The sequence below is a fragment of the Antrostomus carolinensis genome, unplaced genomic scaffold (assembly GCF_000700745.2).
Source record: "Antrostomus carolinensis isolate BGI_N321 unplaced genomic scaffold, ASM70074v2 scaffold6579, whole genome shotgun sequence".
Lineage (NCBI taxonomy): Eukaryota > Metazoa > Chordata > Aves > Caprimulgiformes > Caprimulgidae > Antrostomus > Antrostomus carolinensis.
In genome coordinates, this window is record NW_010336350.1 from 134272 (window position 1) to 148523 (window position 14252).

A 14252-nucleotide genomic window follows, 5' to 3' on the forward strand; every position below is an offset into this window, starting at 1 on the left:
GGGAGGACTTCAGCAACTGGATCTTAATCTCTGGCTCCTGAATGTATAATATGAACCACCCCAAACAAAATGACAGCTGATGATTCCCATCAACTCCAATTAAAAGTACCTTTAACATACAACTAGCTCTGTACCTGGATAGTTACCTGGAGCTCTGTAATGATTTATAAAGCTCTTATTTGTGTCCACTGCTATGTGCCACCTGTGAATGAACTCACCAGTCTCACAGCTCCCTAGCATTTGAAACTGCCTCTTGTACTCTGCAGAGTGCTCAGAGCACCATGATGATCTCGTCAGGCATCTGGATGCTTCCAGCCAAGGTTCCTTGGCATGGTGGGAACACAGTGCCACTGTTGCTATGTGGTGCTAAAGAGCCCAGGACTTAGTCCTCTGTGACTGCAGGATAAATCCATATCCTGATAGAGGACAGCATAATTTTTTTATCACAGCTTTTGCTGCATGCTTGTAGATGCTTGTAGCAAGTTTGATAAAGCTCATCAGATAATGCTTAATGTTCCTCTGCCTCATTCAAGCTGTGTGGTCTTTCACTTACCCCCTCTTTCACATCTTGGTAGGATGATGACACCACAGTGGTTTTCATATGTAAGCTGTGAAGTGGTGATGCATTTCCTGGCTGTGTTTTCCGAATAAACATTTTTTTGGTTTTGGTTTTTTTGTTGTTTTGAAATTTGGGACAATGCTGTCTGGAAGTTTTTTTCCTCCCTAATCAAACTCTTTGTTAAACTATTTTCCTTTTGTCTCATTTCTTGCCTGGGACCAAAATTTTTAGATCTGAGTGGTGACATCTTGCTCATTCACATCCCATCAGATGGGAGCCTTGTGTTGTTTGAGTTCATGGTGTGACTAACCAGGAGCTGTGTGTGACTGGAACTGAAAATGAGATTATTGTTTTATCCCCTTTTATTCAGTGTCTCTAACCCAGTTTTCCAGAGAATTCATCCAGTCTTCACTGCTCACCTCTGAAGCCAGTCTGAGAACCCCAGCAGACCATCTTAATCCTGTTTTGTTTTGGTTTTTTTTCCATTTTATTATCTATGCTGTTACTCTGCTGTAGTCTCTCTCCTTCTTTAGCTTTGCATTTTAGCAGCTCATCAGGCCACTTGCTCAGCTGGTGAATTAATGCCACATTCCTAGGAGGAAGGTAGAAGTGGAGCCTGGAGTGCTCCAGGTGCAAGGAGGTCACAGTCTGCTTCCCCGAAGAGTGAGTGGCAGCTCTCAGTCCCTTGAGCCTGAGCTGTGATGTGGGTTGTGCTCTTCACCCATACCCCTGACTGGTGTCCTGAGACCCTGCTCACTACATCAGCAAGGGATGCCTGACCAGCTCTGAGACTTGCCTGTAATAGAATGGGTGAATCTTCATAGCACGCACAGGTCTTCCCTTCATGATCTGGTCAGCCAGACAATAAATAACTAGTTTGGGGTTTGGACACCCAAACTGAAGCTCCACACTTGCAGCTGTGCAGCTCTAAAGCTGTCTTGCTGGGTGTCTACTGGTCAGTGAAGCTCTAAGGTCTCCTCTGGGTGGAAGCGGTGGGGGCCTGTTTCTGCTGTCTGCAGTGCGCAGAGACTCCTTCCCCTCTCCAGAGGAGGAGGGGAGGCAGTGCTGGGTCACTCAACACCTATTTATTCCCCCCTTTCCCTCTGTTTCACTAATTTGAGCACCCTCTTCCTTTTTATTTTCAAATTCCTACAGGTGCTTGTCTGGGTAAATGGTTTGTTTCCAGTCAAGGACTAGCACTTTTAAAGATTTCCCCTCCCTTATTCTTCACATATGAGTGATCACAAATTACAGATTTTCTTTTTTTGATACTTCACAGTTGTTGAAAAGGCAGGTTGTTCTGTGTGGCTAAACAAATGACAATTTCATCACTGGCACTTACCCAATAATAAATGCTTTTCATGTTTAATTTGTAATGTCTGAAAATGCCAGCAACAGATGAGAGAAGCAGTTTAGATAATGTATTAACCTCTCCAAACCTTGGCCATTCTCTGAAACTCAACCTGAATGTGTTTTGAATATGTAGGAACACGAGTTTACTTCTTTCAGACTGTTCTGTCTTGTTCCCTAAACTGGGACTAAGGGAATTTTTTGTTGTGAGGCCCTTTAGTTCACCCATACATGAAAGAATTGCTGATCTGAAATCATCTCTGTGTGTACGCATAGCCTATGAAGAACATGAGAGAAAATATTTGTTTGCTGATCTAAGGACTTCTAGGAGTCCAGCTAGCTGCAGAGCCATCAGTTTCAAACCAGTTAAAAACTCCTGCCAAGCTATATATATTAAAAAAAAAAAAAAAAAAAAAAAAAAATCCTGAGAGAGCATTGTGAAGAGCTCTTGCAAGGAGATAGAGAGTTAGGAAATTTTAGCAGGACAGAGCTTGCAGTGGCAAGATTTCCTATGCAGCAACTGCATGGTCCCCTGCCCCAGTGTAGGACAAAGATGAATCAGGCCCATTATGAAAGCAATTCATATTTAAATGAGATTTCCAGCCCAGTTCTGCAGTCTCAAGTGGTTTTTCTAAGCATCTGCTCTTTCATGCTGATTTAGACCAAACTTAAATGCTGAATCTTTGGAGAATCATAAACAAATTGTGTTAAATTACCATTAATGGAAACACATCACAAGGAAGGAAAGGCAAGGTTGTTAATGGTATTGCTGTTCTTAACTCTGGCTGTGATGGCTGTAGATGCACAGTCCTGCAGCATAGAAGTAATGTATGTAAGATCACCCACTGTTCTGAGACCTCCAGACAAGCTATGCACAGCGGGGTTAGTAGCACTAGAATTTGTTTTACAGGAAGCCTTTCATTTCCTTGCTTTTGAGGGGTTAAGTGAGGCACTTGAAGTACTCTTCTCCCATGAGGGTTACACTAGGGAAGGGTAGTTTTAGCTTCCCCCTGGGGCTGCATAGCAGCTTTGGCAGCAGAGGCTGCTGTCGAAAGAGAACAGCCGGATGCAATGAATCACTGTATTCCCCAGCTGCTCCGGCTGCGTTTCCTTCCTACCCAGTGCTGTCCACTTTCCAGACTACTGTGTCTGATACTGGTCCCCAGCCCTGTGCTGCCACTGCTGTTCTTGATAGATGGTTATGCCCCAGGGGCCTCCAACCTTGATTTCAAAAGGCCTGGATTGCGGCAAATTTAATTGTCAATGTTTTAATTGCTTTTTACATCATCTAGGGAATGCACTGAGTAGAATGTGAATATATTGTAGTATACCATAACAGCCTCAGCATGAGCTGCTTGTGGTCCTTTGTAATATCAAGCATTCATTAAACTTATGAAAACCACACCACTGTGCCTATGCTTGTTCAGGAATGGCTTTGGGAAAACTCAGGTTATCAAACTCAAGCCCTAAATCAGAAGTTCTTAATTCATTAAAATCCTCTCTGGAATGTCAAGGTGTCAAAATAGTTCACCTGCAACAGCTAGATTTCTGCTGCCCTGGGAAGCCTGTTGCCTCTCTGGCCAGCTTGGCTGGTTATCACATTCAGAAACCACAAAGCATCCTGGCCACAGCACAAATTACCCTGTGTGGGGAGCCAGGACTGCAACCCTGACAAAGAAGCAGAGGAACAACCTCAAGTGGTCTGCCTGTAGCAAGGCCCCAGTAGAAAGCCTTGGGAGATGTAGGTCTTGCTGGCAGATTTTGATCCAAGACTTTGGGAATTCCAGCTGTTCTGCAGAAAAGCTGGGAGCATTGAAGTCAAGGGTGGAGCTCATGGGCTGTGCAGTTCCAGGGCACGCTTTCCATGTGGTGGGCTCCCAGGTGTCAAGCTCCTTCAGCCATGGGCCATCACACCACAGGAGTCCTCCAGCTGGCTATCACCAGTGACCAAACTACAAGTTCAACATTGCTAGTTTTCCAATCAGGTCACTTACAAATTTAAAAAAACAAAAAAACAACCAAAAAAAAAACCAGTGAATTAATATGACAAGTTTCACCCCCAAACTAACTCTTAATTTTATATGTCATCATATAGCCAAAAGTCTATCATAGACATGAACTCAGTGCAATGGAAACTCTTCAAAGCTGTTTGGATAAATCCACTACCATAAGACTTTCCCTCATGATATTTTTCATGTAAAATATGTAAACAGTATTTTAAAAAATCTTATGTCTAAAATTGATAATTCAAAGCATTTTCTTATGCTTGTTGCAATAATAACAAATTATGTCATTTGTAGCTGTCGTTGCCCTGGCATTTTCCTGTTGTAGATTATAATTTGATAACCACCTAGTATTAAAACAGGATATATGACAAGGTAAAACTTGCACTTTAGAAAGGGTATGGAATATGATAGGAGAAATTTCCTCTGTCCTTTATTTCTTAAATCTTATCAGACTCCCCTAGCTCCCAACTGCATCATGGCCTGAAAATCCACAAGTCATTCTCCCGTTTTGTATTTCATGTGTTCTAAAATGTCTAAAAGAATTGAATGCACTTTATACAAAAATGTTTTATATCAATGCTAAACAAAATTCATGCATGTTTTACTTAACAATTAATGAAGTTACCTGATGTAATAGAGTGATTATTCAAATGCTGGATCCAATTTGTAGTCCTTTGTGACAGGGGCAGACTTCCATCAATGCCTAAACTTCTGAGCGGGGCTACTCAATCCTATACCGGTGGTGGTGTATGAATGAACACGTGTGCTTTTAATACAGAATTACCATCCTCAGTTCAAATTGAGTTTGAAATGGGTATATCAGCTTTTCAGGGTTTTTTTTGCTCTTTAAGATCCTTATACATTTTCAAGAGACTAGCAGAGAAACAGTTACATGCAGCAAGTAGCTGATTCCTTCTAACCATATTTACATTTATGTACAGTAAAATACATAATAGCTGCATTTTTAGGTGAAAATGGAGAATCCATATTTTACACCTGTATCATGTGAGCATCCTGCCAATATTTAGGTGCACATACATAACATTCCCATATCCACCCATCTTTTGTTATTTAACACATTTCCTAGGAAACTATTTATAACTTTTCTCACATTGTGATTTTTAATGATGAGAATTTAGAGCAATCCAAATAGCATAGAACTGCCATGAAAAAAACCCACAAAAACTAAAAAGCAAAACAAACCCAAACAACAACCTGCTCCCCACCCATCAAAGAATAATTTCTCAAAACAATTCAGCTATTCTGCAAATATCCTATGTATCAAAAAGGCCAAATGCTGTATTACCATTTAACCACAATAATTAACCTTGTCATTTGGCCAATCTTTTTTCTAAAAGTCTCCCATTTTTTTTTCATTTACTCAAAACAAAGAAAAAAAAAGTCTTTAAATGAATGTACATTCCTGAAATACTGTCGGTACTGTCCAATGGGTATCTATGCCAGCAGTGAATGCACATGATGTAATTAGGTAGCAACAAAGCAGGTGCTTACTGTCATTTAAAGTATCATCTCTATATAGAAAAAAAAAATTCTTAGAAAACAATCCCCCTCCCCCCAAAAAAGAAAAAGTTCCATTTATGAATCCTGTTGGTTTTTCCTGACATCCTTTAAATCATAAATCCAATAATATTATAAATCATGTAAAATTTGGAAAATTACTTTAAGCCCTTGGGCTTCATATTGAACTGCTGTCTGAAGAAAAAAATTCAAAAAGCTTATACAGAATACTAGATGATATTTTTGCCATCATTGTCGATCTTGTAAAATATTTTGTGTGAAATTAGGCAGATTATTTAAAGACATCTAGTCAAACCCTATATGAAATTTATGAAATTCCTTTTTTTTTTTTTTTTTTTTTTTTTTCTGGAAAAATTCTTCCTCAATTGGTTGGCTCATTAACTCAGTAGTTTTCCATAGCGAGCACCACCCTGGGCCTACTTACGTCAGTGACTTTTATGCCATTAATTTCAATGGAAGCAGGATGTGGTCCAGTAAATTATCCCCAGCACAATCTGCTCAGTATTACACTAGACTATGGGAATAGTGAAAAGAAAGCTCCTTATGAATTTAACTTTTAAAAATATCCATTCTTGTGTTTGCAATGTAGGTTACTGCTATTCTTCCATGTTCTAAAGCTTTCTCAAATTGTCAAAACAATTCTTTCAATAGGCAAGCCTTCTTAGGCAATATAGTCACTATTAAACCCTGTACAGACATCCTAAATATTGAGGAAAAACACCAATAATCCAGTAGAGTTAATTAGGCATAATTGTAAAGAATTTATTGATGAACGCTGCATAAGTGATTCTAATATTGTTTAAAAAAATTTTGGACCAGCTTGAAAAAGGCACTCGTGCTGGATTTTGAGGACTATATAGTTGAGCTCCTAGAAAACAAATCCAAAAGAAAAGTTCTTGTTTGTAGCCTGTTGCTTTTCTCCTATCAGCTCTGTTATTCCTTCTCCTGCTATTTGAATGAAATCCTGCAGTGACCAGTGTCTTTCTGCTTCTCATCTTCCATGACTACTATCCCATGAGCTTTCCAAAGTCAACACATTGTTTTCTAGAATCTATAATACTTTCTCAAGACCGAATTTACTTGGCAGTTTTAATAAGGTAGTCCACTTCTTTATGTCATGAAATACCAGGGTCTGGGAGCAAACTAGAATTGCAAAAGAGCCAAACACACAGGCAAACACAAATTATATTCAAACAAGTGGATCTTGCTGCCAAGATTTGTAAAGTGTTCTGGGGTCTGATCACTGCAATGCCATGTGCCAAACTGGATTTTTTCATATCCTTATGTTTAGCTTTCTGAACTTGGATTAACAACACACTTTTATCCCCCTATCATAATTTCACTTAAACTAATTTGGTTTTACTTCTTCATTCTTTAAGTAAAATCCAAATCATACACCTTTTCTGCTGTATTCTCATGCATAACAAAGCTGTAGAATAAATATTTTTTACTTGTGTTGGCAAAGTGCTTTTCTACTTGGATTCCTCATTAAATTACATTCAATTTTAGTTATAATGAGCGTAATCCATTTGATACTGTTGACCCAAATTCCCCAGAGGAAAGCTGCAGTTCTGAATTGATATTTGCATCTGAGAGTCAACTGAGAAACATTCAAAATGACATCAGACTTCAAATCTGAAAAATATCCTTTTCCAACCTTATTCTAGGGGTTGTGACTAAGTTATATTGCAGAAATGTATTCTTGCAACACTTTACAGATCTTGGTGTACTTTAATCTTGTCACTTCCCTAGCTTATGTGACACTTTATTTATCTGTACCCTATCTCTGTAAACACCTTATGAGAACACTGACCATCAGGAAGCAGAAGCACCTTTCTGAAACTCATCCCTGGGCGTCTTTTCTGAAATCATATTTCTTCTCCCTGTCACGCTCCTTAATCATTCCTCTTCTGCAATAAATTGTTATTTCTCTCCCTGTTAGAATTCTTTCCTGTCATTCATCATGTTATGAGTACCTTTTGCTTGAGAACAAGAATAAAATCCCAGTAGACTTCAGGAAGCTTTTAACTCTTTTCATTTTGCTGAAAATAGAGAACTCTACTCAGAGTGTCATCTTCTTTGGGGCAATTTCATTGATTTGTTTGTTTTGGAGCTTTGGGGTGTTTTGGGAGAAGTGGCCTATTTGGAAAGATGGAATTATCAGTACTGTGAGTGTTGCTCTTGGTTTCGTAAGTAGAGTGTCTGGATAAGGAAACATTTGAAATTTTTCTTGAGTTTAGTCTGAAAACTGTTTAATAGGTAAGAGGGACCATGGAAGATTCTGGAGAGGAAACAGTTTTATTGAGTCATTGTAGAAGACAACTATGCAGTTCAAAGCATGAGTTTATGACTTCATTTGATGAAGCTAGCTAGATCCCTGTGCTCACAATGATAGCATGTGTAGAGGTTCTGCAGAGAGGAAGTAGTCTTAAAACTTGTGCATATAGTTCCTTTTTTCCTGTAACACTGGGGGTGTGAGATCAGCACTGTAAAATAGATCATGTAATTTTGCAGGTACAAAACCGGTGACTTGCACAGCAATTGCTAAGAGGTACAGATCAAGCCATGAATCGTACTCATCTGTTGGTAAATATCTTTGGGATAACTAAGAAAAAAACAGTGTGGTTGAAAACTCAGGTCAGTCAGTAGGACAAACTTAGTAAGCTGAGAAGTACCACAGAAAGTCTTCAAAAACAGGCCAGAAAAAAAACCTGTCAGTTTAGCTATATTGATCCTACTTGGTGTTAGAGAACAAAAGGGGTGATTTCCTGATATCCTTTTGAACTCTGTTTTCTATGATTCTAAATTCCCAGATGCATCCTTGGTATGACTACCTGTAGATTTTTGGGTACTAAAAAATGTTATGAAGTACAACCATGGCAGAACATGTACTTATCTCAATCCTTTATTCTAAGTGAATATTCATTTAAACCATTCACTTCAGTATCCCACTGGTTTTCTCATTAGTTGACTCACATAGAATGAGGACAGAAGGGTGCTGCTGAACACCTGATTACATCCTTGGTAATGGGAAAACTACATGGACAAACACCAAGAGTGCCAGCTCAGCATTCAAAACTTGCATAAATAAAATACCAGAGGTCAAATTAAGATTTTACTTTACTGTTTTCTTCAGTCGGCAAATGCAAATATATTTCTCCATAATTTATGTCTTGACAGATGATAATGAATGTGAAAATTCTACTCAGCCTTGTGGAGAGCATGCCAATTGCACAAACACAGTGGGAAGCTATTTCTGCATGTGCGCACCTGGCTTTAAATCCAGCAATGGGCAACAAACTTTTGTACCTAACGATGGAACCTTCTGCGTGGGTAAGTTAATGTCTGCCAGCTAGTTTTATGTTGTCACTTTTCTCTTATTGCTTCTGTTAAATACAGAAATCTAGAAAAATGCGTTCAGACTTGTGAAGCTTGGTGTCTGATGCAAAATTCCCACAAATTGGACTGGTACAGGCTTAATATTCCAGTTCAGGACACACTTCTCAATGATAACGCAGCAGCTGCCATTGCTTTCACAGAATCACAGAATGGTAAGGGTTGGAAGGGACCTCTGGAGATCATCTAGTTCAACCCCCCTGCCAAAGCAGGTTCCCCTAGAGCATGTTGCACAGGACTGCACACAGGTGGGTTTTGAACATCTCCAGAGAAGGAGACTCCACAATCCCTCTGGGCAGCCTGTTCCAGTGCTCCGTCACCCTCACAGTAAAGATTTTCCCTCGTGTTTAAGCAGAACCTCCTGTGTTCCAGCTTGTGCCTGTTGCCCCTTGTCCTGTCAGTGGCCACCACTGAAAAAAGTCTGGCCCCATCCTCTTGACACCTGCCCTTTAGATATTTATAAACATTAATAAGGTCCTCTATCAGTCTTTTCTAGGCTAAACAGGCCCAGCTCTCTCAGTCTTTCCTCATAAGAAAGATGCTCCAGCACCTCAGTCATCTTAGTAGCCTCCGCTGGACTCTCTCCAGAAGTTCCCTGTCTCTCTTGAACTGGGAACCCCAGAACTGGACACAATACTCCAGATGTGGCCTCACCAGGGCAGAGTAGAGGGAGAGGAGAACCTCCCTTGATTTGGTGGTCACACCCTTTTTAATGCACCCCAGGATACTGTTGGCCTTCTTGGCTGCAAGGGTGCATTGTTGGCTCATGGTCAACTTTCAGTAACACTTTAATCTTGACCCTGCTCACAATATTTTTAATCCACATGTTGCTGTTCTGGATGATGAATATATAGTTAAGGTAATGCAGAAATCCCTAATCCACCCAATTATGCCCCTGTTTAACTCACCTGTGAGCAAGGTGGTCATATTCTTAAAACAAAGCAGAGTGACAAAGTATTCTGCATTCAGGTCACTTGGGACCAATAAAGTTCCCTATACATTTGACCTGCTATGCTCCACATATCTTTTGTTTGGGGGGCTTTGGTTGGGATATTTTTTAGAATTTTTCAAGTCCGATCAAAAGCAATGGGCAAGATCAGTAGTTATCCTACCTCCTGTGCCATCCATCAGCCTGTTTCTGCAGCAGTTGGATGGAGCATGTTCAAGATTACAGGGGAGGAAAAGTTCTCTGGAAAAATGTTATTTCTGAACAACTATGCAATCCTTTAGGGTTTCCTTTGAATGGAAGAACTGTAACTATTTATCTTATTTCAAACTCCTGGTAATTTTCTCTGTATGTTGCAACAGTCCTCAGGGAATGGGAAAATGAGAAATAAATCTATTGCCCTTTACACCTTTATGCTGACTGTGTCTCATTCTAGATATGTCTCCTGTGAGCTTGTGAGTGCTGACAACCTCTCTTCTTACTGCTCTTAATATCAGCAGAATGGCTGCATATTAAGCCAGAAAGTGATCTAATCAACATTTCTTGCCCATTGCTCACATCCATCTAAAAGAGCTCTGCTTTATCCAGCTGCTATGAATCGTTCTTAAATTAGCTGGGACTGAGACTGTTAGCATATTGAGCTGTAAATATTCTTGCAGTTTCTGGTCCAGGCTTTGATTTTTACATTATGACATTTCCTCAGCTACAGAAGTTTTGTCTTCAAAGTTATTTCTCTGACTGTTCTTGTGCCACTTCAGCTTTTTAACATTAGCTTGCTAATTTCTTTCTTTCTTTTTTTTTTCTTCCCTCTTTTCTTTACTGGGCAGACTGATCCTTTTTTCATCCTCTACCGGGGGTTAGTTTACCATATGGGAGGAGCTGAAAGCTTCTAAAACTCACACTGAAATTAAGAATTACCTGTGGGCACCTTTTCTCATTAAACCAGTGTACTGATTACTCTACCAAGCAGTCCTGAAGACAACCTTTTGATCCACAATTAATTTCCTACTTTATCTGTCAGGAAAACCATAATAGGATATATTGCACCCAATGGATCTGCTGCTACAGGTAACAGATATGACTTGCAAACAAGCTGCTGACAGTAGTGTATTCAGGGTGTGCTATACACAGCTGAAGAAAGCATTAAATTTTCACTGTAAATACAGTGCAAGTTATCCAGTACAAATCGGGGGACAGAGCTACCATCCTACCCAAGTTTATAGGGGCCAAAATTATTTGTAGATTCTGCAAAGCCTTATGTTTTTTTCTTAATATATATGTATAATGTATGTGTCAGTAACTTTAAAAATACAGTGGTTGAATTTTGGAGAGTATGCCATTATGCAACCTATTTGCTTATAGTCAAACCCCATCAAAACTACCTGGAGTTCCCAGTGGTGCAAGTATGGTACATCACCATATGTGTGAGTCCATGATAAAGTCCACATGCATATGCATGTGCATTCCTCCCCTCTTTGGTACTATAATAAACTTCCGAATACAAAGTGTTTATAACTCTCAAGGTAGTGGATCAAAAGAAAATTTGGGATTGCAGCTTTGGGAAATATCAGTTCACCCACCCTTAATTCAAACAGAATGTTGAGTTTTGAGTTGAGTGTCAATAGTATTTTGTCCATGTTATCAGGCAGAATTAATGAAGAGATGATAATGAAACATGCAGATAGAGGAGGAACTGAAGGGTAGGAATGGAGAGAGAAAAAAAAGAAAGGAAATTGAGAAGAAAAGAGGAATGCAGTGATGTGATATTTCTGAAGGTTACATTTTTCTGTTGTCCTGAATGTGAGCTATTAAATCTATTTACTGCGTAAAAGCCATGTTTTTTCCTTAGACTTCACATTTTATTGAATGTTCAGCTGCAGATAAAAAGTTTAAATATAAACCTACCTTTTTCACCATGGTCAACAAAGTAAAAATGTGAAAATGGCCATCTGCAAAATGAAAGTGACATCTGTGCTACTCTGCCTTTTCCAGGAATACGCTATTAGTTTTCTTCAGGTTTTTCTCAGCTTCTTCAGAGTACTGGGAAAGCACCCATTCTCCATCGCATCCTTTCCTGTGACAGGGGAGTTGTACAGTGGATGGGATATGGCATTATGCCACATTGCTAACTTTTCTTTTACTGTGCCATTCATAGGCTTTTTCATTTCTACTCTGTGTGTGCTGCTGCCTTCCACAGTATGGAGACATGGGGAGGGAACATCTAGCTCTTTGCAATTGGACTTTTCAATCACTTGCAAGCTACTAATAAGCAGAAGGTATAATGTAGACATCAAGCTGTCTTGACTGACTGGTGAAGAATCAAAGCGATGTAGGTACAATCCAGTAATTGGCAAGACTGAACATAATAACTGTTCTCAGTACTTTTAATTTAATTGGAATTTCCTTGCCTACTGCAGTAAATGAGGAGTGACAAAGTACAGAAATAAAATAAAAGGTTATAAATCTATTTTCACGCTAGCCTAAGTGGTGTTGGTGATATTATTTTTCTGATCGGAGCTATTACAAAAGCTTCAAAGTTCAGCTCCAGGATTTGTTTTGAATATTTACTAAAAGGCCAGGGCTTTTTGTAGAGCTATGGTAAATGCTCTTCTGTTTAAAAAGCTGCTCTTCTTCAACCTTTGCTCAGGAATGCTGTCTGTGAAGACTGCTCACACAGGCCTTAGCAGCCCAGTCCTGCTCCCATAGTAGATCAAGGAGGACGGTTTGAGATCTTCACCCCAAAGCTGCAGTACAATTGGGTTCCTGAAAGCACTGACAGGATGTTGTCTGTGTGTGGTCCAACAATTGCATATTCAGTTAAAAAGGCAGAACTACAAAATATAAAGAAACAAAAACCTACAGCTACTGCACACAGTATTTCAAAGCAGGAACTTAAAAGCAGCATTCTTGCAACTGTCTCAAATTCTTGTCTGCCCCTGACAATCTCATTGATTTAAAAGGGATACAAAGCTGATTAGTACCTTGGAAGATCAGGCATACTGCCTTTTAACTTTGTCATCCAGGAGTTTTTTGGATTTTTTTTTTTCTCCAGGAAATAGTAAATTACATAAGCATGATATGGGCTCATTCCATATGGACTACTGAACTGCAGAAAGACTATTTGCATATACTTGACAGGGTGTCTCTATCAGACTTTAAATAGCCATCCTGTTGCCAGAGATATGCCTTGGTGCTTCAGTTTCTGCTGTTGTTTTGGATAATCCTGATTTTTCATTAAAATCTCCATTACACTTAATATCTGACATAATTACAAAGAGAAGGGTAATTTGTGTGAATGCTCGATAATGACAAATAAAAGATTTATCAAACTAGGTTCATGAAAAGCAAATTATCATAATAATTTTGAAATATTTGCATCAGTAAATCACATGGAAACCTGATACTTAGTGATGGTAGTCTGGGAAGTATTCAAATATTTATTTATTTATAAGCCATTGTAAGTTTTAGCAAAGCTTGTTGTCAGTTGCTGGTGTTGTATCACTGTGTTACATGCTGAATATCTTGTTAAGATGTACACGTCCTCCTTCGTGTAGCTGACAAGGCCAAAGAAATCTTTGGTATAAGGCTGATGTTGTAATGTCATGGTTTTCCTTCTTGCCTTTTCAATTCATTCAAAGTTTGTATGTCTTACCTAGAGTCACACAACAGGGCACTGACAGGCACCCCCATGTTTCAAAAATAGCTTTATAATTTACTGGAGTGAGAGGTTATTTAAATGCCAAGAGTAAGAACTTTACTCTTATGTCTTTAAATGACAGCATTTAATTACGAGGTAGCCTGCGTGTCGCACTGTATCATGCTTTTTTCCTCCCTTTTCTTCACTTTTGCCAGATTCACTGATGTACAGTATGGTTAGCTCCATGACTGTGAATACCGAGGTCACAGAAACCACACAACTACGGATAATACAAAACCCGGCTCATTAAATAGAAACATTTGCAGTTTGGGGTATTAAATATGGAAGCAAGCTATTGTCCTCATGCAGACAATTATAGTTTAACCTCATACTTTAAACTTCAGTACTTGTGCCAACTCATTCAAACACACTGCTTCCTTGGTGGCTTTCTCGGAATAGCAGAGGTGGTTGTGCGGGGGAGGGCAAAGGCACTTCTAGCCCCACCTCTCCTGCCCACATTTGCTATGCTCAACTCGGGATGGCTTTTCAATGGGAGCTTCTGAACCTCGGCCTTAAAATGCAGCATTTCAGGTGCAAATCAGAGCCACTGCTCAGAGAGGAATATAGGGATGTGAAAGTGAGGTGGGACCTCAACTATCTCCTGGAACCTCAGGAAGACCTCTGGGATTGTGGGCAGAAGAAAGGGAACTGGGGAATTTAGCACAAAACAGCAAAAAGTGTGTGGATGCAGAAACTGTTGGGGTACTCCATTAAAAGTTTACATGCATTTTACAGTTGCCCTATATACCCCCCCACCCC

At 39.5% G+C, this 14252-nt stretch overlaps 1 protein-coding gene across 1 annotated transcript in view; it reads left to right on the forward strand.

The window, feature by feature from the left end:
- Positions 1-14252, forward strand: part of ADGRL4 (adhesion G protein-coupled receptor L4) — a 76002-nt gene that overhangs the window by 30573 nt on the left and 31177 nt on the right. Inside the window, exon 4 of the mRNA XM_010174810.2 lies at positions 8635-8787. Within this exon, the coding sequence (XP_010173112.2) occupies positions 8635-8787 (153 nt within the window). The remainder of the gene's footprint in view (positions 1-8634; positions 8788-14252) is intronic.